A 25,207-nucleotide genomic window follows, 5' to 3' on the forward strand; every position below is an offset into this window, starting at 1 on the left:
TGATTTTTTTTTTTTTTTTTTACTATAATCATTTATAAGGGAAATATTGAACGCATTCATGAGAACCACTGCCGTTCAATTTTATTTGCCACTTTCTTCATTTGTGGACCGCTACCACAGCTGACGGAGGTGAGCGCATCCCCTCTGCGGACCAACTGAAGGACAGCAGCTGCTTCAAGGTAGGCGGCCCTGCGGTGAGGTGACCCTGATCCCAGATGACTGACAGAAATGTCAACATATGATAAAAAAAAAAAAAACTTTCATTGCCTTTTTTTTTTCTTACATATAAACAAACCGATATCCTGATACTTTGTCCATTTATATCATTCCAAGGCTTCATCTAATAATTGCATGACTGAAATTATGTGTAATAAACAACTTTTAATATGCTTGGGATGTTTAAAGCTTGGTGAACCGGGTCACCTTCCGCAGTAAATACTGCATTTAACAGATTCTATGCCTGTTTATCAGCTCATTGGTTAATATTTTCTGATTATTTTAATGACTATAGGCAGTGGCGGTTCTAGACCAAATGTACCAGGGGGCCAGGAGGGGGCCAGTGTGTTTTCATGGGGGCACAGATAAGCATGAAATGAAAAACAGGGCAAGGGATTCCAATATATTAAGATGCATGAGGTGAAATTTATATTCAGTTAGGTTTAATTAAAATTCTATTTCTTATTAGGTCAATATACACTCATAATTTAGGAATTGTACATATTTTTTTTTACTTTATTTAAGTTACATTTAAAATTTTCTATAAAATCTGAGTAGGAGTATTTTTTTGAGATCCTATCTCATTACCACTGAAGCTGTCACCCTATTTTGTTTAAATAATTAGTTTTAAAAAAAATTGTAAAGAAAACAAATATTTCCGAAAGACCTATTAGTAACCATGTCTGTTTCAGTGCAGATCATTATTAGAACTTCTTTGAGGATTATGTCTTCAATCCAGGGTCCAGAACATGATCTACAGGGGCACTGGCCCCTGTTGGCCCCTGTCTAGAACCGCCCATGACTATAGGTATTATTACCTCTCATAACTGGTATTTTTTATGTCTCTCAAATAGAATTATTTCTAATGAAAGAAACTGGTTTGTGGAGTTTGGTTAAGAATAAATGAAACTGATAAACGGGTTTTGCGTCATTCCATCGTATTTCTGGGCCAATGGAAATGCTTGATCGAGGATGTAATGTAGGACCGCGTAATTAGATATCTAATACTCTAAAACTCTAACACTACTTAATGATACATAGCCTTAAAGGGTAGGGTCATTTTTAAGGGAGGGTTAATGTAGAGATGTAAAAGTAAATCCTGCCTACAAGACCAAACAAGACATGACAATGTGTTCACAGGGACCACATGAGATTTCTGTGGGGAAACTAAGAATCAATGATGTATGTTTTCAGAATTAAATAATACTTCCAACTGTTCAGTAAAGAATAATCTAGTTCAGGTGCAGAGGTTGGCAGTTAACTGTAATGAAGTTGGAAAAGGACAGGTTATCTTTAACTTCAAGATTCAAACTAATCTGGAATAACTAAATCAATATATCAAGAAAACATTTTCCAAACTTTGAAATCCACTTAATTTTAAGATACTAAGTTATTACTCTAAACAGCAGTGATGTAAAATTTGTAAGTAGAGCTGGGTTTATGAAAGTTGCTCATGCATTATAAGCATCTGTGCCCCATTTATGCACTTCTAAATGAACATCTGGCCCATTTGCTTCCTCTGTCAACCTACTGTGACATCTCAGAGCCCAGATAGCCTACCACTTTTGGCTCATATACTGTATAACCCACACGAGGAATGCCCATCTGCGTGTTGGAAGCCTAGGCATTCCTAAAATGTATCCATAATGGACAAAAAAGTTTTCAACCCACACAGGAAATCTGCTTCCTACTGACCAGGGATATTGTTTTTAATGTAATATAATTATGCCAATATGCATCTCCAACCCTTGACCCGTTATAATAAAGAATTCACTTTTTTTTTGTCCAGTTTAAATAACAGTTTGTGACCTTCTTTGTTTTGAAACATAAATGCCAAGAGCGAATGCACATCAAATAGTCTTTTCTTTACCAAGTCCATGAGTGAACTCTCTGGATTTGTGAATGAATGAACAAAATATGCTGATCCTAAGCTCAACCCTCAAGGGAGTTCCCATGCTGACTGTAGTCAAGAGAGTGTGGGGGGGGTCTCACTATTGTGCATTTTAGTGAAATAATTTAATCTAGGTGGTCTGATGGAGGTAAATCTTTCTATTTAGTTGAAGTTAGGACATGTAGAAAATGATATTTTTTTTTCTTTGCCTGGCACAGTCATGCAGAAGTGCAAACTCATCAGTTTTCTTCCACTTGCAGCACTCAGTGGTTTACTACCAAACACAGGAAGGCTTTCCATGGCTGCCCTCCATTAGGGTTCACAACAAGCCTCAGATGCCATTTCTGCTCTCAGCAAGGGTCCCTCAGTACACTGAGCCTCTGGGCTCCAGACTGCCTGGGAGGACAAGAGTGGTTTGGTTTAGCCCCTCCTCTCTACCAGCACCACCAACTACCTCACCTCATAGTTTGATTTTTCCAGGTTTTCATTGGTAAAAGCAAACTGAAGCATCACTGGAGCCAGCCAGTAAAAGTGAAAATTTGGATCTGAGTGAGAGTTACATTTAAATTCCCATTACGTCACCCTGAGCCATGCAGAGTATCACAGGGAGGGTTAATGCCAGTGCACATTAAACGCTGCACCGAGCCTTTTATGTTAGTTCACAGTGGCACACCTAACTTCATGGGTTTCTTAGTGCATTTCCAATTTGAAGGTTTCAAAATATAAATCTTGATATATAAAAAAGCAAAAGAAATCCAGATAAAAACTTCATGATCTAATATCTGTGGCCAAAAGCTTTGACAACTTTACCAGCTTCACGTTTTAACGTAACATTTTATTATGAAAACTCAGATAAAGTTTAAATTACTTTAATTAATGACAATTGGGTGCATTGCTATTAATTGCAATATTAATTAAATCAACTTCATAATAAAAGCTTAATTAGTATTTTTTTGCCATGCCACTAGCAGCTTTTTAACGATCCTATCAGTAGCTCAGTGAAAAGTGTCGTTGAAGACAGGACAGCTGATCAAACCTTTATTGTGATTTAATTAGAAAGCTGTTGGTTTAAAGGGAGGGCTGCTTAATCCCCCCAACCATTGCCTTAAAAGAAAACACATGCAGTTGTAGTTGTTTTGCATCAAGAAAGCTCTGTAGGCAAGAATGTTAGTGCCAGGTCTTCAACCCCAGAAGTTTTAATGAGAGAGAAGAAAAGTTAAGGGTGTCCTAAAACATACAGCAATGGAGAGTCATCACAGAAAGATGATTTAACATCAGGATTTCATTACCAGCAGTGGAGAAGTTGCTTAATACTTGCAGGGAGGTAGAAGAGTTTCTGCACCTTGTTGTGGAGAAGAACATCATCAAAGACGAAAACTGATTTCGCTGGAATTATCCGGATTGGAATAAAAAAGACTAAGTACATTTAGGCTATTTCAGAGAGTATTTGAGAGATAGAAGAGGTTTTAACACCCTCAAGATTTGTCTGTCATGTTCACAAGGACAGATCCTGAGACAATTCAAGTGTTGGATCGCCTCTTGTCGAAGGCAGTGGGCTCACTCACAGTTTTGCCCCCAAAAAATGTGATACCTGAAGAAGGAGATAGCGACATCCTTGAGGTGCAATCGTACCCAACAAGCCAGGAGCAATTTGGGGAAAGAAGTTTTATTCAGCATGTTGGAGCATCGCACCACAAGGTAAAAGCAAGAAGTGTTATTTTGGGCCACTGTAATCACCAATTCTCAATGACCTTATTGAAAGTTCATCAGGGAGGCCAAAAACCAAAACAAACTCAGACATCATTATAACCTTAAGGGACTATGAGAGACTGGGTCAACATCAGCCCAGAGTCTGACATACAGCAAACTTGGGGGAACTGTAAGAGTTTTAAAATGGAAGGTTTTCATGCTAAAAACAGTCCTTTACATAATCTGTTGTATTTCTTAAGAATCACACATGAAAAGCTCAAATCTTTGGAAGGCAATACTGAAATATTTCCCTATATAATCAAGGAGGCTTGTCATGTTGTTAGACTTAAACCCTTCCAATTCTAGTTTTTGGCTGTTTTTGCAGTTTTATTCACAAGCCATTGTTATTTAAATTGCTATGGGACAAGTATTCTAGTCTGTGGTGATGTGTGTGAGATAAGGGAATGTCAATGCTAACCAGATGGCAAAAATTAGAATGTTTTAGAAACTTCTGGTGAGAAAGTTTTAAATGGTTTCGGAAGCCTATATATCATATTCCAGGATATAATAAGGAAATAATTTAGTCACCAGATCAGATGTGTAGTAGGAAGGAAGAGCAAACAGCTGTCCAGACAAAGATATCGTTGTAGTAGGAAAAATCCTTGGCTGTACCACATCTGAACATCTGGCCTCTCAGAATCTGCCACAGTGGTGTAATTTTATTACCACAGCTGGCAATGAATAAAGTCTGGTTTGCTACCAGGGTTTCAGCCCACTCTCACAGCACAAATGATCAGTATATATATTAAGAGATCTCCCTGGACATTTTTATTTTCTGGTCTTTTTTCAACGCTGCATACACTGTAATAGCATAACACTGGGTCAGGAAGAAACTTCATTAGTATAAAACAGCAGGATTTTCTGTTCATCTCAATCATGTAGTAGCATTGTCCCTTAGAGGGACGTGATGGTGTTAAGTTTTGGCTTTTATAATGACAAAGATCCCTCAGTAGCAGCTTACTTTGACCACATAGGGGGTTCATGAATGGGAAAGCAGAAGGAGAATGGGATAAATGGTGTTGTGTGGGGGGTCTGCCACTGTCTGGCTCTTGCTTTGAAAACCCACTTGACCTTTTAGTTCATTTGGAGATGTCCATTCAGAGTTTAACAATCTACATAGTAATGCAAAGCTTGCACTATAGGGCAGTTGAGGAACCAATTTTGAATTGGATCTTTGGGCACTTTGACATCATCGACCTTTCCCAAAAGTAGATGATTCCTATTTCTTTTCATGTATACATGAAAGGGTTCATTTTACAAACCAGGTTGTGGGTCAGCATCAACAGAAAAATAGCAGATGTTGCCAAAGAAAGAAAGATGGATGGATGGATGGATGGATGGATGGATGGATGGATGGATGGATGGATGGATGGATGGATGGATGGATGGATGGATGGATGGATCTGTTTAGCTATTAACCAGGCCTTTGCTGATGGATGTTGGATGATGCACAAATCGTCCTGTTTCTTATATTTGCTGTTTTCCACCTAATTTTAAAAGACAAGAACCAAGATAATTTCTTCTTTCTTGGTCTTTATTACTCAACATTTTACGGATACTGACTTTAATTAAATGACTCCCCATGGTATATTTGATGGCAATGCAAACACTTCTATCAAGCAAGTGTAAGCTGTTTATGCAAATGACATTAGAACACAGTTGTGCTTGCCTTAACTTTTTAATTAAATTTTCCCACTTCAAACATTTTGTTAGAGTGAGCTTTAGGTCTAAACGGGCATATTGAGGGACTCAAAAACTAAAAGATATTTAAGTTCATAATGAAAAAAATGTATGTTCGTGTTATTTTAATTTTCTGCACCTATAACTAACGTTGATTTTTTTTTTTAGACAATAGTTTTTTTCCCCAAAATTTCAGTTCTTTATGCTCCAGGATTTGTTGACAGTTTATTTTTTAGTGCTTTCAGACCCAGGTGCTGTCAGCCATACCACCATGCATTATTCAGAGAGACGGCAACTCAGAAACTACTTCCTATCTGACTTCAGAAGAAGCATCTTAAACATAAATATAATGTGCCAAATTTGAAGTAAACACCTTTTTATGATAACTATTGGGGCATTTTAACATCTTAGGATCTTACCACTGGATAAGGTTAAGCCCCTAGTTGTGATAGAATCCTTTCCCCATTTGTCCAGTCATTTTAACCACAGATTAAAATTCTGAAAACAGAAATAACTAATAATACCTTATAATTGAAAACATTTTAGTTTATAATTTTATTACTGATCATTTTAATTTCACACAGTATTAGTCTCTGTTACGGTCTCTATTACCTCTGTTATCCACCTCTGGCAGTTTTTTTTTTTTTAAAGCTCTATGAAGGCCACAGTTACACTGCTGTCTGAGGGTAGTCGCTCAGTTGGTGTGGTTTGCTTTCACACAGAGATTTTTAGACCTTGCAAAGGAGGAAAAATAACAGATAGTCAATTTGATTATTTGTACAAGACAAAAATCAAATCATCCGTCTCCCTCAACCAGCCCATTCACAATAAACACTTTGGTTGTTCAACTACCCTACTAAGCTTCCAGTGTCATAAGCAAGCTAAATACTTAATACATATTAGAAAGAAAATAACTGTTTTTCCTCTCCTTTTTTTTTACTTAAATGAGCCCCTCTATTTCTACATCTTCTCCAGAGTGGCGAACACAGAGTCTACTTGGCCCAAAAAGTGTCACCCTTTTTTGTTTCATTACAATTCAAGAAGTTCAGCGCTAGCTAAGCTTTAGTGTCTTTCAAGCAGTCCTATTATAGTATAGTATATGGCTTTCACTTAAAAACTTTACCTCTAATTTATGGATCTGGCAATCATTGGTGTGAAAACGTAAAATAATTATATTTTCCTGTAATATTTTGGGTTGAGTTTTTTTTTCATGGAAAAGATAACAATGGGTTATGTAGGTATGTAGATAATCTATAAAAAAATTAACATTGCATTTTTTATTGTTTGTAAAGAGAATTAGTAGTGCAGATGTATATTAATGATTACAACCTTATTTCAAGCTTACATATCTGCTCACTATGGTTTGTGGATTACATGTGATGTAATAAATCTGCAGAAGGTCCTCAAGTTGGCATTAATGAATTTTCAGTATATAGACAAGCTAAGGTGTCTCTTTCATCACATTTTGGCTAAAGTAGTTGTTTGTTTTGATTTTTGCAATGACCTCTGCACATTTTTTGATCTTGTAAACAAAAGTGGCTAACTTTACTGTAGTGTGGTTTGCCTGATTTATCCACTAGGCAACCAATGCGGTTATTCCTAACTGTTAACTGTGCTCTATCGTGCTTAGGTATATCTCAGCCTTTCGTGCAAAAGTCATGGTGATTAAATCGATGTTTGGTCCTGTTTAGATACACCCTGGTCTTTTGCAGCCCATCGGACAAAGTTAAGCTGACAGTTTAGTGCTCACATCAAAACATTTACATGCTTTTGCACATGTTTTTTTGTGTCACCAGAGCAATGATCTGCTAGAGATTTTAAAAAGGTATGACCTCATCCATTTGCAGTTGCTAATATGATCATGGAGAACATGCAAAATTGGACCATTTCTTGTTGTGATCAAAATGATTCAATGATTAGATACTTTTTATTAATTTAAATCTGTTTTGACATGCATGTTCTATCACATGAATACCAAAACGATTAAACAACTTTGTTCCCTCAGACCAGCCAAAAATGTAAAGCTGTCTTTAACTACGAAGGTTAGATCTGTGAAAAGATCTCATTTGGCAGGAGATGTTTATTTGCGAGCCTACCACTCACTGACTGTTCTGAAACAAAGATCTAAGCTTTAAGGCTGTCTTGGCTTCCATTAGCCTGGCAACATGTTTCTGTTGCCTTAGATTTATGCCATGTGTAGAGTATACATACACTAATGACACAAGTACTCCTATATGCCTGTAACAGGAAGCGCATACAGACGCATACACTCATTCTGAGACATTTCTATCAAAATGTCTCCATTGGAGACTTCTCGTGCTATAAACCTTCCTCCTAGGGGCTGCACCTTTCTCTTAAGAGAGCCCGCTATGGGGTCAGTGTCAGTTCTTTTCCAAAAACATCCTGTTCTCTATGAAGCCCCCAGATTTCAATGATCATCTCTACAAAAACCAAGACCTTTCTAAACCCAAGAACTATCCGCTACATGGGTAAATGCCATTTTTTAAATCCGGTGCATGGTAAAAGGCAATTCAATGCTCTGTAAATTAATTTATATGTCTAAGAAAAAAGAGGCAGTATTATTTTTTAAAAGGTTTGCATCTTTCGCTTCCCTTTGAAAAGTATTTACTGTTCTGTGTTGGTCTGTCACACCAAATTCTGATAAGAAAATGCACTTTTAGACCAAATAGACAAACATATTTAATCTCAGAGGATAAGCTCAACAAGATAGCACTGATGGACCATTTCTTTGTGTTTTTTTTTATAATTTATATATATGTATTTTAACACATTCAATATGTGGAGACTTGAATAGAGTGAGAAAGAAATATTTATAAATGATTACTTTCAGAAAAGTAATAGTTATTAGCAGCCGGGATGAAAAGGCAATGGTGCCCAGAAATGTTGGACATTATAGCCCCATTTACACTACAAACCAATCCATGCCGAGTTCGGACAAGCTTGGATCAGTTAACCGTGCTGAGCTTGGTTCCTTACGACCGTTTACAAATCACGCTACCATGGTTACTCGCGAAGATCTACGGTACTACTGCTCTCTAGAGGGAATGAGGAAGTTAGGTTATAATTATGATATTTAGTTTTTTTACGGAGAGTCAGGCAAAGAAGGCAACATTTGGTGAATTTACTTGACAGTCTGCTTTTGGGAAGTGGATACAACAAACGATAGTCTAATCAGGGCAAGCAGACCTATCATTGGAAATGATGGCATGGTAGGGAAGCTAGGATTTTTATGAATGTTTGAAACTTCATAATTACGGAGGCTGTGTGTAAGTAGATGACGTGATCTGCTCATGCGCTCTTTGTTGTCTGTTAACTGAGCCAGAACTGAACTGTTTTGAGCCCTACTGATGGACTAGTACCAGTTTAGTACGGTTTGGTTGTTACTGGCACGGTCCAATTCAGTTTTGCTTGCCATTTACACTCAACAGTTATCTTGGTTACTGTGCTTTGACTGATCTAGGCACAGTTTCAAAAGGGTAGTGTAAATGGGGCTTATTTGTCATATGGGCATCCTGAATCACATTGTCTTCCAGAAGATCACCTGAGAAAGTTAGAAATTGCTGGAAAATTTTATTTTGCAAGGTCGTTTCTCCGGTAACCATTATTTTTTCTTTCAGATTAACAAAAAGTCTAAGTTGTTTAAGACCATACCTTAAAATAAATTTTATTTCAATTACAATGGCCTGCCAATTACCTATTTATTTACTTTATTTAATGATGATCCAAATTATTTTGGGCATCAGCATCAGAGGAACTGAACACTTTTGTTGTTTTTACCATATTGAAAGACAGCTAAAAAATGGTGACAAAATCAACTGATGTCATCTACAGGTAGTAACTAAAACAGGACTAACCTAAAATGCTCATTAACACCAAGAAAAACAGAAGTGTATTAGTAAAGAAGAAAAAACTTAAACACTTGATTAGAAATTAAGACACTATGTAATGTTATTTTAGTTGAATAGTGGACAGATTTACCAATAGTATAGGCATGAAATAACTGCCAGAACATCCAATCCACAGTATTAGAAATGATATTGTGAATTGATCACGCAAAGAGCTTTTCAAATGCAGCAACAGAACAATAAAGAACGGCACTATCTGGGACTTAGAGTGTTTCTCATAAGTGTGGAGACATAAAAATAAACAAAAAGTTGATATCATCCCTTGGTAATAACACCAAGAACTTGCGCTGATAAATGTCGTCTCCTGACACGCAAACATATGTCCAAAGAGACGGCATCATCGTTGTGTCGATGACACCTCCACGGTCACAGACAGTGCTCCCTCAGAAGTTTTATCTCTCAGGGACTCCCTGCTGCCCGTAGCTAATCTTTCTGCTCTCTGAGCTAATTGTTAGTATGACCTTTGCAAGATAACACACACCCAGAACAGCAGATGTGATGGGATGAGGATCAAGGCTTTATGGTGTTCTGTTAGTTTTTAATGATGATAGTCAACCCTTAAGCCCTGTGAGGCATAAATTAAATAAGCAGTCTCTCCTTGTTTTTTTAATTAAAAATACATTCATAACAGGCATTTTATTTCAACAAAGTGCAAATGAAGAAAAGCAATAAGAGGATAATGCGTGCTTTCATGGTTTTTTGATTAATCTGGCAAAGGTTTTCCTTGATTCAGCAATGATTCATGGAGACAGGGTCACAGAGTTCATTCTGCTTGTCCAAAAGTTGCTGTAAACCATCCATATGTAGAAGCCAGTAAAGGTCAGCATAACTCAGTCAAAAGCGTATTTTCACACAGACAGGCTGACATTCTGTGCTGGTGTAATGGTTTCTCTAAAATGACCCTTTTGTGTGTTTGCATGGGTGAGTGTCTGGGGTCTTGTAAATGAGTGGCTGACGTTACTAGACTTGCCACGTGCCAAAGGAGCCCTGCTGTGCTGGTTGTGGTCTACTTATATAGTGAGTGGGTGTGTTATGTGTTGCTTTCAACTGAGGCTATCCCTCTGTGTTTCTGTTAAATGCTATTTCTCTTGACTGTTTATGTTCTTCTATTTCCTACTTTCTTTCTGCCTTTCCATTTTGTTTTCTCTGCCCTCCCTTCATCTGTCTTAAGGGTTAAGGTCTTCCCAAATGAAAAACAGCTCTTGAGTTTGTGTACAGTAATTTAAAAAGACTGTACGTCATATTGTTTTAAGCCTTACAAAGTCAACAATAGGCGAAGCAATGCAAGGCAATGTGTTGCACATTTCAGTACAGACTCTATTTAAATGCCAAGAATCAACAGAACATAAGAAAAGAAAACATCCAGAGAAAAGTTCATATCAGTGACATAATAAAGGCAGGTAAAGAAAAGTTGGACTACAAAATTAAATCAGTTATGTTTCATTTAACAATTTAGAAATAATAGTCAAATGCAACTTAGCAAAAATAAATAAAAAAACTTTATGTCAAGCATCTTATGATGTTAGCCATTTTACAGTCTTGTGGGTGTTTGTTCTAGATTAATGAAGTATAACAACTAAATGCTGCTTCTCCAAATTAGGTTCTGGGTCTATTTATGAAGGGTGGATTTTAGGCAGAAGACCTGAGATATCTGGGCAGTTGATGCACTGACAAGTCTTTAATGTATTTTGGTCACCCAGTGATTTATAGACCAACAGAAGTATATTTAAGTCTACTCTCTAAGAAATGAAGGGTAAAACCTTCAAACTGGGGGCATGTACTACAAAAGATGAATGCATGAATTAGTTTTTCAATATGCTGAGACATTAGTCCTTTAATCCTTCTTTTTCGATTGAAGACGACTTTGTTACTGTCTTTAACAAAGGTTGAGGTCCCAGTTCATAACTAAACCCGGATTTAGAGCCTGATTGGCAGTTCTTAGCTTTAATAACTAAAGCTGTGTGCTAAACTTTAAATGCTCTTCCTTTGGTCTTAAAATTGCAACTTCAGTATGGAGCCGAAGAAAATGTTGGCATATTGACCCATTGATTTCTTCTATGCATTTACCCAGTGCTTGAATGGGTTCTCCTGGACCCTGGTGACATTATGACATATATGTGTGCGTTATCTGCATAGTTATGATGACATATATGGTTGTTTAATAAGATCTCAGTTAGAGGGAAAATATAGAAATTAAATAGGAGGGACACCAAGATAGATCCTTGGGGAACCCCACTTGTTAGTTTGGTGGTCTTTGATACAAAGTTAGCTACTGAAACAAAAAAAAGCCCGGTCCCTCAAGAGGATTTAAATAAGTCAATTGCTGGTGCTTAATGGCCAACCATGAAGAAGAGTGATCATTGGAGATGTTTCGTTTGTCAAATAAAAGTTGTCTTCAATTAATATCTAGGGACAGGAGTGTCAGTCTTGCAAGCTGTAGTCAGAGCAACCAAATTGAAAAGACTTGAGAATGTGATCTTTGTTGCTACACTTTATAAACCTGATTTTTTTTTTTTTTTTTTTAAGATCTCTGGACAGCCATGAATAATGATCTGCTGGGGTTGATGTTGACCTTCCAGCAGAACAGTTATTCTAAACAACCAGTCTGAGCTACAACAAGATGGTTTAGATCAATGGGGTCTGATGTCCTGAGTCCTCAAGGGCTGGACCCCTGCATGTTTCAGACATACCACAGATTAAATGATTGTAGTTCGAGGCTCCTGGTTTAAATCAGTGAATGCTCATATGTTAGAATGGCCCAGTCAAAGTCCAGACTTAAATTTAATTAGGCATCTCTGGCAAGGCTTAAAGAATATTCTTACAGTCTCACTGAGGCCATATTTACACACCAATGTTTTTTTTTTCTTTTTCATTTATTATTTTATTGAACATTTTTGAAAAACAAATATTAATTTCCCCTGTTTATTTACATGGCATTGGCATATATTTCCCCTTGAAATGAAAATTTGAAAACAGAATGGAGACTTTAAAGATTTCAAAACATCGAAGACTCCTTTGTTACATAGACAGGGCAAACAGAACCGATTTAATACTTCAAATCATACATTAGAAAAAGCTGATGGAAACCCACCTAATGAGTCTCCAACAAAGTTCTCACTTCTCCCCTGCTTTATAAGCAAGAAGTGTTTGAAAGTGTTGTTAAGTTTCAAAGACCTTACTGCCAACTGTTGGTGCAGCGAGGAATTCTCACAATTTTCATGCTTGTGCCATTTATACAAAGACTGTTTTTAAAATGTTGTCATGAGGATTTGGTAAAAGAAAACTCCCCAAAATTGCATTTTCAGTGGAATGTTGTATATACAGGGTCTGAGTTTGAATTGTTTTTTTAAAGAATAGTCCCTTGGTGCACAAATCTGTTTAGAGAATTGGGGGCTACAGGCAAATGCATGCCAAATTTTTCAGATTAATTGAATTTAGTGTTAAAAAACAAATATGTATTTGACAGACACTTCTGTCATGCAAAAGATTTGAACATTTTAAGGGATATCAATACAGTTGAGGGAGTGTAAATAACCTTATGCATAACCTGCCTGGATGATTCCACTGCATGTTTTTTGTATTAGATTCACTATATGCACACATGGAAAAGTGCCCTCATTTATTGCACCTAAATCACGCTCAGATTGTTGAATTATGTTGCAAAAAGAGGCACCCTACCAAGTCACGGACTCGGTAGCGTCGGACCTGAAGGTTAGTGAAGGATCTAATTTTCCTATAATAATGTTTATAAGAAATCACAGAAGGGAAGAAGCACTCATGCAGCATTAAATGACTTAAGAGATCTTGTCTCCTTCTTCCCACGGAGATAAAAACAGATGACATCAGAGGGTGGTCCGCTCTGCCTTGAGCCGAGTCAAGCCACGCAGAGTGGGTCTCCTTGTTCTGCCAAACAGATGTTGGTAGCAACGTAAATGAGGGCTTGAAGCGGACCTCCTTAGTTTCAGCTGAAGTCTTTTTTTCCTTTTTTGTCATGTAGAAGGATCAGAAACAAAAAGAGGACAAAGGTCTTATGACAACATTCATAAAACAAACAGTTATCCCACAAAAGGCTTTTGAGACTTTACTGTAATCACTGTCTTTCTTGAAATCATCAATTTTCTCTTGAATGTTGCTCATATCAATCAATACTGCATTCTACTGCTCTCTGTGGGATAGTTGGCCACAGTAACTGGCTTGCTGGTTAATTAGGTCAAGAAAACATGTAATGTGTGCCCACCCACATTAAAAGAGACACCCAACAATTGGATACTCTCAACTGTGCAACATTTAGACAAGCATTCTGGGGCGAGGGAGCAAGCAGGCAGGAGAGAAGGAAAAGAAAGACAACTTCATTCATTACCTGTGTTTGTGCTGAAAGGGGAAAGGGATCACGTTGTATTACATAGGTTAATACTGAGCAAAGCACAATAAACCCACTACACTAGGTAATAACGGAGATACATTCGACACAAAATACACTGTACTGCTAGTTCGTCTGATCTGAATTTTAGAACAACCTTTTTGGTCACATAGTAAAATGTGCCTATGTGATTGTGTTTTTAATAACATGCCTAATGCACAAAATAAGGACACACATTCTCCTTTAGATATTTAGATCTCATTGAAGAGTGATTGATATGCTGTCATCTTGTTATCTATCACCTTTCCTATAACCCATAATAAACATCCTATCTTCTGTTTGCTCATAGATGAAGTGCCAGAGAGTCCTAACCTACCTGAGGATATTCGGGACCACTATGTTTGGGGTGTCTCTCCTGGTGGGAATCTCCACAGCCTACATCATGGGCTATCAGTTCTTCACCACAGCCCAAAATCATCTATCATTTGGCCTGTATGGTGCTATCTTGGTTGTTCATCTCATCATCCAGAGTCTCTTTGCACTCCTGGAGCACAGAAATATGCGGCGCTCCTTGGAGACTCCGATCAAACTGAACAAGTCCTTGGCATTGTGTATAGCAGCCTATCAGGAGGATCCAAATTACCTGAGGAAGTGCCTGGTGTCAGTAAAGAGGCTGACATATCCAGGGATCAAGGTGATCATGGTGATCGATGGGAACTCAGATGATGACATGTACATGATGGAAATCTTTAAGGAAGTAATGGGATGGGACAAGTCAGCGACATATGTGTGGAGGAGTAATTATCACATCAAAGGTCCAGAAGAGACAGAGGAGAGCTATGCTGAGAGCCTCCAACAAGTCTCCAAACTTGTGCTCAACAATAAGTGTGTGTGCATCATGCAGAAGTGGGGAGGCAAGAGAGAGGTCATGTACACAGCTTTCAAAGCACTGGGAAGGAGCGTTGACTATGTACAGGTAAGGCTTAGCCATTGAAACAAGGATAGAAGGTATCAATTCAACAGATTAGCTTCACTGTACCAAACATCGGGTGGCAGTAAAAGAGGGAAACAGTGTAAATTAGACCAAGGGACATGCAGTCAACGGAAGCATACAGAAGGACATGTGGCAGGGGACAGGAAAAAAGGGGGCTGCGCAAAGCCAGACATGAGCTCCACAAAGAGCCTTTTGTGTTACTTTTAGCCAGACGGTGACTAGATGCATCATGTTGGGAAGTGAGGCATGACAAAGGGCAGCAGTAGCTGATGCTTAAGTATAACAGCGGATCATTTTCACAGGGTTCAGGCTTACATCACATAACCGACTATATGTGCAGAATTCTTAGATCAAACACCAAATCGGAAAGAGACAAATGATTGGCAATGGGATGTGTTGACTAACAAGTTTAACAGCAAAAGTTTAGTTTGGATGAAATAATAATAAAATACACTCTCTAAATCTTGTACTGGGTCTTTATTGGCAAGAAACTCTTAAAAAACAACAACAAAATAAAATTAATCAACTGAGTCTTTTTACATAATAATAAAATAATAATGATAATAATTTAACTTTTATTGATTTCACATTGGAGAAATTTACCTCTGCATTTAACCCATCCCCTTGGGGAGCCGTGGGCTGCCATTGTGTGGCGCCCAGGGAGCAGTGTGGGGTTAAGGGTCTTGCTCAGGAACCCTTAGTAGAGGCTGTGACAGAGCGCAAGCGCACTGCTCTAACCCACTAGGCCAACACTCCCCCTATCATTTATCTAGATTGTTAAATATTTTTGGAACATTTGATCACAATTGCAGACAAAATAAAAATTCCTGATAATTTATCAAGTGATTTCATTAATGCTAATAAAAATAAGGGCTTTGGGAAGTAAAGGTCCAACACCTGTAGCCTTCAAAACACTTGTTTAGGAGAGATTATAAAGTTCAGTGTTGCATTGCCAGAAGACCTGCCAGCCCTCTCCAGTGTTCAGGAATTAAAGAGAAAGCCCAGCACTCCCACTATCATCAGGTTCAGTCTGTAACAGATTCCTTTGTTAATGGGGATTTGGCGCCAAGTTTCTTTTTTTTCCATCAACTGATTTTCTTTGTCAGGAAAGACTTCCTTTTATGGAAGAAAATGGAGCAAGCATCTATAAAAGAGGGAGCAAGAGTGGCATTGATAGTTGAAAGCAGATCTTTAGTGGTTGATGTAAAGGATGTAGTCATTGGCAGTACTATTTATTTTAAGATTATGAAGATTGTTGCTTATCTGATGGAAAAAAACACAGTTAACCCAATGCAGGTTTTTTTGTCAGGTGTGTGACTCGGACACCATGCTGGATCCAGCATCATCAGTGGAGATGGTGAAGGTTTTAGAGGAGGACCCGATGGTTGGAGGTGTTGGGGGAGATGTACAGGTAGAGTAACAAAGCAAATTTTTCTTTTTGAGCATTTTACACCAAAAATACAAGTTAAATACTATATTTTAAACCTAATTACTGTTACTCTTCTGTAGATCCTAAATAAATATGAGTCATGGATCTCCTTCCTGAGCAGCGTTCGATACTGGATGGCCTTCAACATCGAGCGGGCTTGCCAGTCATACTTTGGTTGTGTTCAATGCATCAGTGGCCCTCTAGGAATGTACCGAAATTCTCTCCTGCATGAGTTTCTTGAAGACTGGTACAATCAGACCTTCATGGGATCCCACTGCAGCTTTGGGGATGACCGTCATCTTACAAACCGAGTTCTCAGCCTTGGGTATGCAACCAAATACACTGCAAGGTCGAAGTGCCTTACGGAGACACCTATTACATATCTGCGATGGCTCAATCAGCAGACTCGATGGAGTAAGTCTTATTTTAGAGAATGGCTTTACAACTCAATGTGGTTCCACAAGCATCATCTTTGGATGACTTATGAGGCTGTAATCACAGGATTCTTTCCATTTTTCCTCATCGCAACTGCAATCCAGCTCTTCTTCCAAGGACGACTTTGGAATATTTTGTTGTTTCTACTCATTGTGCAAGCAGTGGCATTGATCAAGTCATCATTTGCCAGCTGCCTCAGAGGCAACATTGTCATGGTGTTCATGTCCTTCTATTCAGTACTGTATATGTCAAGCCTGTTGCCAGCTAAAATGTTTGCAATAGCAACTATTAACAAATCAGGCTGGGGGACCTCTGGGAGGAAAACAATAGTGGTAAACTTTATTGGTCTGATTCCAATAACCATCTGGTTTACCATCCTATTTATTGGGTTTATTTACACTATTATCCAACAGACTAAAAAACCTTTTCCTCACTCAGAGGAGATTGTGCTCATCGTTGGGGCAGTGGTCTATGCCAGTTACTGGGTGATACTGTTGACACTATATGCCGTTCTTATAAACAAATGTGGAAAAAGGAAGAAAGAAACTCATTATGATATGGTGCTGGATGTATGACCTTAATTTAAGAAGCACCACTAACCACTGAACCAGTTTCAGTTTTTAAATTCCTGTTTACAAAAGTGTTTCCACTCATAACAACTCTGGTTGCAAATTGGTTGAATTCAACTACAACAAGCAAAGGAAGGGTCTAACTGTAACAGTTCAACTCATGATCATGGAGAGTTAAGTGTATAGGCTAACCAAACACCTTTGAAAACTTACAGTGGCATATTTGTCATTTTTTTATCAAAGTGGACTTAAAAGAGTGCTAGGCTTTTAATATTAGCTACCTCTTACTGCTGTCATATCCACTGGGCATCTGTCTAACGTATGTAACTTTGCCAGGGAAACTGTGGATTTTTAGCCTTTCTATTGGGGTTTAACTTGACATGAAGAATATATTTTCTCCCAGAGAGTCATCGTCACTAAGAAATGTCTGTAAACCACAAGCTGAGAATAATCTGTGTTTCTGCATTGAAAGGGAGCAACATGGCTGCCATTTTGGCAGAGGTCATACATGTTCTGTATGACCTCGGAGCAAGTAGCCTCACCAAATAAAGCAAATGGTCTGTTTGTTGATGTGTTCTTACCACATGAACACGTTACAGGGTAATAACTTTAAAAGAAGAAATCTTTTTTTCTCAGTCATTTTAGTTCTATGGGGTTTTTTATGTAGTGTTCACCCCAGACATTAGTTAAAACCTAATTAATCAGCACATACAAAGAAATGAAAACAAATAAGTCCACACATAATATGTGATACTATGAGTTCTTCTCATGAGTTCCACCTAATGTATCCTGAATGGATTAAAGTCACGTAATGAACTATTATTGCAGCTTTATCTTCTTTTGAATGGAATTGAGAGTTTCCTTGGTTGTGAGGCAGTTGGCTTACTGATAAAACATCCCTTTTTTAGAGTTTACATTCCTTAATTTATCTTTAATTTAGTTATACTTCAGTGCCACATGGATGAAGTCAGCCGCACACCTTCATGATCGTACTTTTAAACCTCACTGTTAGTATGGTGTTTATTACATATGTGCAGTGGCATTTATTGTTGAAATATCCAGGAACATTTATTTGGGCATTAGCAATCTGAGAAAACTGGTCTAATATTGTATTTGCTTGTTGGTGTGTTGCACTGAAAACTTTAAATAAGTCTCAACAAGCTATTTCTTCAGTGGTGCAGGGTGGTACAGTGGCTTTGCACAGAGAAATTGAAATAAAAACAGAATCACACAAAACACCTGTAGGACATTCCCTTTGTAAGTGTGTAATCCTTTACACATTTACATTGTTTTCTTTGTATGTGCAATTTTCATTGGTTTTAACTGATAGACAATGAGAATCTCATCAATACATCATTTAGCATAATCCCAGAGAAAATATTACTGTTACAGTATGTAAGTGTTTCCCAAACTAAACAGATATATTTGTTACAATATTGATACAATTGTTTTTTTTGGTTATTTTTTTTAAATAGATCCCTGCACCGGTTCTCTGTTTCAGTGTATTTGTTGCATCCAGGGTAACATATTGGTGTGCCTTCTCAGTGTTTTACGTTACAGTACCAGTTTACGAAGCACAAAGGGCTATAAGAGGGAGAGCTGCTTTCAGCTGCATTCATGTCGTATAGGGAAGCATCCAAAGACCTCTTTGTGAAATGCACCTGCTTTAAAGGTACAGGGATTGTCTCCCGTGTAATCCACTCTGAGAGGTGCCAACCAACCCGCAAAGTTCCACCCAGAACATTCTAACTGTGAAGCCACAATGCTGCCCTTGGCACTGTGCAGCAGGAATAATGGAAGCAGCTGTATGATTACAGCTGCTTTTAACATACTAGTCACAGTTTAACTTTAGCTGAAACTTTAGGTATGTGAAACTGCAAACAGAATAAGATGGCATTCCCTGCTTTTGATATTAGCAGAAACAGAGCACTTGCTATTATTGCCACATTTGAATGTACTGCGGAGAAAGACATATCATCCATCACATTTTCTGCAAACTTCTCTTTTCCCTCTGTATGCCTAAACTTAGCAATGACTGATGTTCTTTTTAGAGTAAGCATGTTGAATGTAAATTATTGCTTTACATGGTAACAGACAAATGATGTAGGTTAACAGATCCCATATGACATGAATGCAGGCTATTTTCAGTGTTTACAACATTAGAATTTATGAACTTGATCAGATTGAACATGTGACCGAAGCGGAAGATTTTGCATTACTGCTGCTGTGACTTTATTTTTGTTGAAACAATGACTTTTGTTTCCAGACTTTTTTTAAATATAAATGAGGACTGCATTTTGCAAAGAAAATTGTTTGTATCAGTTCACAGATAATATATTTATTTCAGCCTAATCGACAGAGGACCACCAAGCCGTTGAGGTGGATGTTTTACAATCCAAGGACTGTGATTTTTGTTTTCATCGTAGCTTTGATCCCTTATGTTCTTCACATATGGTGTTAAGAAGAATGAAGCCGCAGCTGCTTATGTTGCCGAATTCGGTGGAAGGAATCAAGAATAAATAAAGAAGAAATTGTCACCATGGGAACAGTACTACCTGATAATAGGAATGTAAATAAGGGCACTTGATGGAAAGGAACATCATTTTGGGATGAAACAGGCCACTCTTTGCTGTGGATCAGGAGCGGAAATTAGTTTAAATATTATGCACTTTTGCATCTCTCCTGTTCTTCAGTGTGATGCTTGAAATGACCAAGAAAAAATACCTCTCTGCATTGCATCAAGGTGTCAGAATACTGTCCAAAAACTGATGCAATAGGATGGATTCTAGGAGTTTATGGTCTATTTGTGGTATTAAAACTGTTAATATTTTTCTACACAGTTCCATATAAAGACTGGAAGAGCTGGATTTTTCTGACGTGTCATTTCTTTTATGTAGCAGTATTTTTGTTCAGTATTTTATTGCCTTTTGTATGAAGACAATTTTTGCTTGTATACCAAAGAACTAAGTTTTTAATTTCATGTTTAATTTTTTTATAAGAGAAAAAGTATGTGCTGTATTTTCAACTGTTCCAACAGTTACTTATATATCTGACCAAACAATGTGAAATTATGAGCTGGGAGGGGAAGGTTTTCTTTTTGCAATAACAGTGCTAAAAAATGCAATTTGTTGGAATAAGTTATTTCTTTTATTTGTATTTGAATAGACAAGCATCATATTTATTTAAGATCATTCTGTGGTTTATAAAGAAATCTTTAGAATATTGTCAAATATCAAATCGTCAGAGTACATTTCTACACTGCAAGAATAAAATTTGTATTTTCAGTTTTGTTAGGTAATTTACTCATTGAAATAACTATTGGTTTCCTGCATTATTAGAAATCAGTTGAAGCTACAATTATCCATAAAGGCAAGCAGACTGATCAGTTTTTCATTCATTTAATCCCAGAATAAATGTGATTATTTTCTAATTTTGTCCTTCTTTTTTTCTGAAAGTGCCTTATGAAGAAATTATATATAAAAGAAATTACCTGGTTTCAAGGGTTGTGTTTTTATTTTAAGTCATAATAAAACTGACATTCCAAAAGAATTCTGTGTGTCTTGCATAATTATTGGTGGTGTTACACTAAACAATTTTCTTTTGTTACAAATAGAATAGTTTTATTGACTTTTTAATTTCTATGGGAGGAATTTAGCAGCTTTATTCTCATTTTGTAAATCCTATTAAAGATGTGTAAAAAAAATGTTAAATTTAACCACTAATGTAGTGATATATTATCAAACAAAAAAGTTTTAATTTAAGAAGATGTAATCAATAAGAAAAGAAATTAGCCCTTAAAATTCACTGTAAACTGTGTATTGTAGACTTATATGTTATATACTTTATGAGACTGACCTGAATGTCAAGAAACATTTAGTAATCTTTAACTGGAGTCACAAAGTTAAACTAGAAAGCTTCTAAAAAAAAAAGGGTATGACGGGTGAGAGGATGTTGCAATAGGATAAAAACATTACAAAAACAATATTTGCTGGGTTTTTTTTTTAAACCAAAACACTTCATATCATAGAAAAAATTCTTGAAAAAGTTTATGTAAAAAAAAATCCTGAAATAATAAGTCACAATAAGCCTTTGATTTCAGAAAGAAAGTCAGTACCTGGTAGTTTAACACTACAAGACCCTGGGACTGTGATTCAGCGAATGTGATGAAATGCAAATTTCTCTTTGTTTAGGAATGAAGAAAAAAAAAAAAAAAAAAAAAACTGAACTGACCATTTATAATGTACATTATCAAACCTGAGTTATCCAGGGCCAAAAACCTGCAACTTTTAGATGTGTCTGCAACGATTGAAAATATCACACCGTTTATGTCTGCTTAAAGCTGACAGAAAACAGGAAGCTGGGCTATGACAATAGAAATACCGGAGACACAATTCACTTTTAAGATATTTATTTATGTTAGAAACATTTTTACTAATAATTGAAACTTCTGCAATCAGATATATAATCATTAATAACAAATAACTCAAATGATTTATTACTCTGGCTTTGTCTCCCAACTTGTTTCAAGCTACTGAGCCTGATTTTTTTTTCTCGTTGCACAAAATAAGCATTGTTTTTAATTTTCCCTTAAATTCTTTCTTCAATCGTCGCCCTTAAGTTGTTCTTCTCTAAAATAAGAATTTGTCATGCATGCAAAAAAGAATATCAAATGTTGGCTTAGCTGCAGCTATACTTTCTTCTCAGTGCGTCAGCATTCGGTCCCATCACTGCTCTGACTCTGCCAAACACATTACAGCACTGCTCAGCGTTGCTGCTAGCATCATAATGGCTCCCTACAGGCAAACTGTCTCCAGCAGCTGAGTAACTCTTACCTTGCTGCTAACTCTCAGCTGGATGCCACTTTCATCAGGTTACAGACGCAGCACCACAGGCATCTAAATGTAACTACCCGAATACTATAACTCTGAATAACAACTCTGTCTGCCATGCTGGATGACGTATAGTTCAGTTAGTTTCACAGCTCTCCACCACAGACAGAACTTTTTGCATGAAATGGAAAACAAGCCTTAGAAAGTTAAAGTCCTTGGCTAAAAGTTAAAGATGTTTGATTTGATTTTTAATTAAAAAAAAGAAACAAAATGTTCAAGTCTTCAGTTTAAATTGCAGGAAGTGGGATGTGCTTTCTCTAAACTTCCACAATAATTTATTTAATGTAAGGTGACAAGAGGAAATAGGTTTTTCTTTATAGGGCAAATAACACCAACATGTAAAATACAAAGTTGCAGTTACATTACTGTGTTAAAATCCTAGAAGAAAAAGTTAAATATTGAAAGGTTTTGTTTGCAGCTGAAGGTCTATTTTTCATATACAAATTGTGCAAAGTGTTACAAATCAGTAATGCAAGCATGTCCAAAGTCGGTCCTCGAGGGCCACTGTTCTGCAGGTTTTAGAGGTTTCCCTGCTTGGGCACAGCTGCTTTTTCATTGACAGCTAATTAACAGGATTTTGCTGAATTACAATAATCAGAATCAGCTGTGCTGAAGTCAAGAAACATAGAAAACCCACCGGACAGCAGCCCTCGAGGACTGACTTGGACATGCCTGCAGTAATAAGTAGTAGCTGCAGTAGGCAGCTGTCTGAGGCGAAATAGAGGAAAGGTCTCAAAGATGAGTCATGGTAACAGCCACTTAGAGTGGAGCCATCATTAAGCAAAGTGAAATACTCTTTGAATCAAAACAGATTTATAGAGTTTTCAAAGTACAAATCAGGATAAGCGATCTGCATTTGCATAAAACGGTTCATTCTGGATTTTACAATTATGCATTTTGCTTCGTTTTTTTTGTGCACCTTCTATACATTTATTATTTTTGGCTGCAGCAAATTCGCTCCTCTGGGGACAATGAAGTAAAACTTATCTCAGTCCAATGAAAATTGTGATGTTATATTAGTGAAATTTGGACTTTAAACACTTTTGATATGATTTCTTTTGACGAACCAAAGAAATATTAATTGAATTTAGATTTCCATAGAAAGTGTAGGTTTGAATCAAAAGGCAGACAGAGGGATATCAGACAGTAGTATCTTGCAAAGTTTCATCCCAGAAATATATTATGCCCTTAGTTCTTTTGAGACAACTGCATGAAGTCATTTACTGGCATACTGACAGAGTAGGGTGAGTTGTTATAGTTATTTCCAAAGACAGAGTTGCACAACACAGATTTGCCAAAAGCAAAAGAATTGTGAAACACAAGCCACACATGAGAGAATATTTTAATATATATTTTTGAGAGTCGATTTTGATATGTTTAAGGTGTAAAAAGCTAGAAATTTTCTGTCATCATCCCCTCAATCACTGTTGCCCTGAATTGGAGAAAACGATGCTAAAAACATGGATGAATACATGAAGGTTTTCTTTGGTGTTTGCTGTATTAGCGGTGCAACAAATTGATAGCTATATCTATTTTCTTTGATATATGGAACAATTTAGACCAGAATAAAAAATAAACCAGTTGATTTAAGTTAATGATGATTAAGAAGAAAAAAAAATGTATTATTGCCCTCTGGAGAAATTCAGCTCTGCATTTGACCCATCCCCTTGGGGAGCAGTTGGAGTTGGCTGCATTGTGTGGCGGCCAGGGAGCAGTGTGAGGTTAAGGGTCTTGCTTAGGGACCCAGAGTGGCAGTCTGCAGCAGTGGGGCTTAAACTCAGAACCTCTGGGAGCCAAGCGCAATGTCCTAACCACTAAATCACCACTCGCCCAGAGAGAAATTCACTTCTGCATCATAACCCATTCCCTTGGGGAGCGGTGGGCTGTCACAGTGCGGTGCCCTGGGGAGCAAAAAGGGGTTAAGGGTCTTGCTGAGGGTTCTTGATTCTCCTGCAATCTCCATTTTGATCTAACATAAATGGTGCAAAACACTTGTATTTAAATCTTTCCAAATTCAGCTTTTCACTTCGCTGTCAATTTTGCTACAAATGCCAGGCTGAAGTAGAGCAAAAATGATCTGTGACTTGTGGGTAGTACACACAGCTAAACAGCAGAGGACACTTTCTTCCATCTACAGGCACCATACAGGAAATCCTATATTTGGCACACTGCCATGTTTTCTACCAAGGACAAGATGGTGTCATGATCTATATTATAATTTGCATGTTTTAAAGTATTTATGCTGGATAGACTTTACTTGCTTTTTGACTCATGGTGTGTTCACGCAGAACAAGAAACCTGCAAAGAATTCACCATTTTATTTGCTTCTGCTCACCTGGCAATTTGCCTGGCAAACAAAAGTTCACTGCATACATAATCAAATAAATATCTCAATAAATAATGGTGGGACTCATGGTAAGATCTCAGGAGTTCAGAAAGCATTTTGTACCATTGTGGTTCCCTCATTGTCCCCAGCCATTATTAGGAAGTTAGCCAGCTTATTCAACTCAGGCTGTTTTGATGCCTGTTATAAAATGAAAATACCAATATTTAGAGACGATGATGTAATGTTATAAATTATGGTTGTTTAACCCACTCTATAGTTGTCAGGAATCCAGTTTGTGTGGTCTGTTTTGTGTCTGTCTCTCCCTCCACCACCAGGTGGTGCCCTGTCATTGTTGGTCCTACCGGCACACCTGCGACTCTTTGGATCATTATCTGGAGGAGTACTTAAGCAGTGGTCTGTCACTACCTCGACGCCAGACTGTTTGCCAGTTTTGGGTACTTTAGCCATGCTTAGATTATCAGAGCATAAACTGAGTCTTTGTCTCTCTGAGTCTAACCTTGTTTTTTTTGTCTTTGCCTTTGGCAGGAAGTCCTCCTGCATACTGGATGTTTGGCCTTCTTTCCCTGGAAGGATTGTTTACCGAGTTCTCACTGAGCAGGGGAGAAACCTCCACATGTGCTGTTGGATTGTTTACTGAGTTCACACTGAGCAGGGGAGAAACCTCCACATGTGCCTTTCAAGTGCCTCAAGGAAATCCAAGTGACAGTCCGCTCCAGTGCTCC

The 25,207-nt window shown here is 37.4% G+C and overlaps 1 protein-coding gene across 1 annotated transcript; it reads left to right on the forward strand.

Annotated features, from left to right (window-relative positions):
• has2 (hyaluronan synthase 2) lies at positions 1-20,744 on the forward strand. The gene is made up of 4 exons (XM_015377234.1): positions 1-179; positions 14,172-14,798; positions 16,126-16,227; positions 16,326-20,744. Exons 2-4 carry the CDS (start codon positions 14,172-14,174, stop codon positions 17,253-17,255), a joined length of 1,659 nt encoding a protein of 552 aa, XP_015232720.1. The 5' UTR covers positions 1-179; the 3' UTR covers positions 17,256-20,744.
• The last annotated feature ends 4,463 nt before the right edge of the window (positions 20,745-25,207 follow it).

The sequence above is a fragment of the Cyprinodon variegatus genome, unplaced genomic scaffold (assembly GCF_000732505.1).
Source record: "Cyprinodon variegatus isolate N-32 unplaced genomic scaffold, C_variegatus-1.0 Scaffold149, whole genome shotgun sequence".
Lineage (NCBI taxonomy): Eukaryota > Metazoa > Chordata > Actinopteri > Cyprinodontiformes > Cyprinodontidae > Cyprinodon > Cyprinodon variegatus.

Bases quoted from the DNA above. Each gene is read 5' to 3' on its own strand.
- has2 (XM_015377234.1), top strand. From the start codon at position 14,172: ATGAAGTGCCAGAGAGTCCTAACCTACCTGAGGATATTCGGGACCACT. The intron at 14,799-16,125 runs GTAAGGCTTAGC...TTTTTTTGTCAG, and splicing joins GGAGCGTTGACTATGTACAG to GTGTGTGACTCGGACACCAT. The intron at 16,228-16,325 runs GTAGAGTAACAA...ACTCTTCTGTAG, and splicing joins GTGTTGGGGGAGATGTACAG to ATCCTAAATAAATATGAGTC.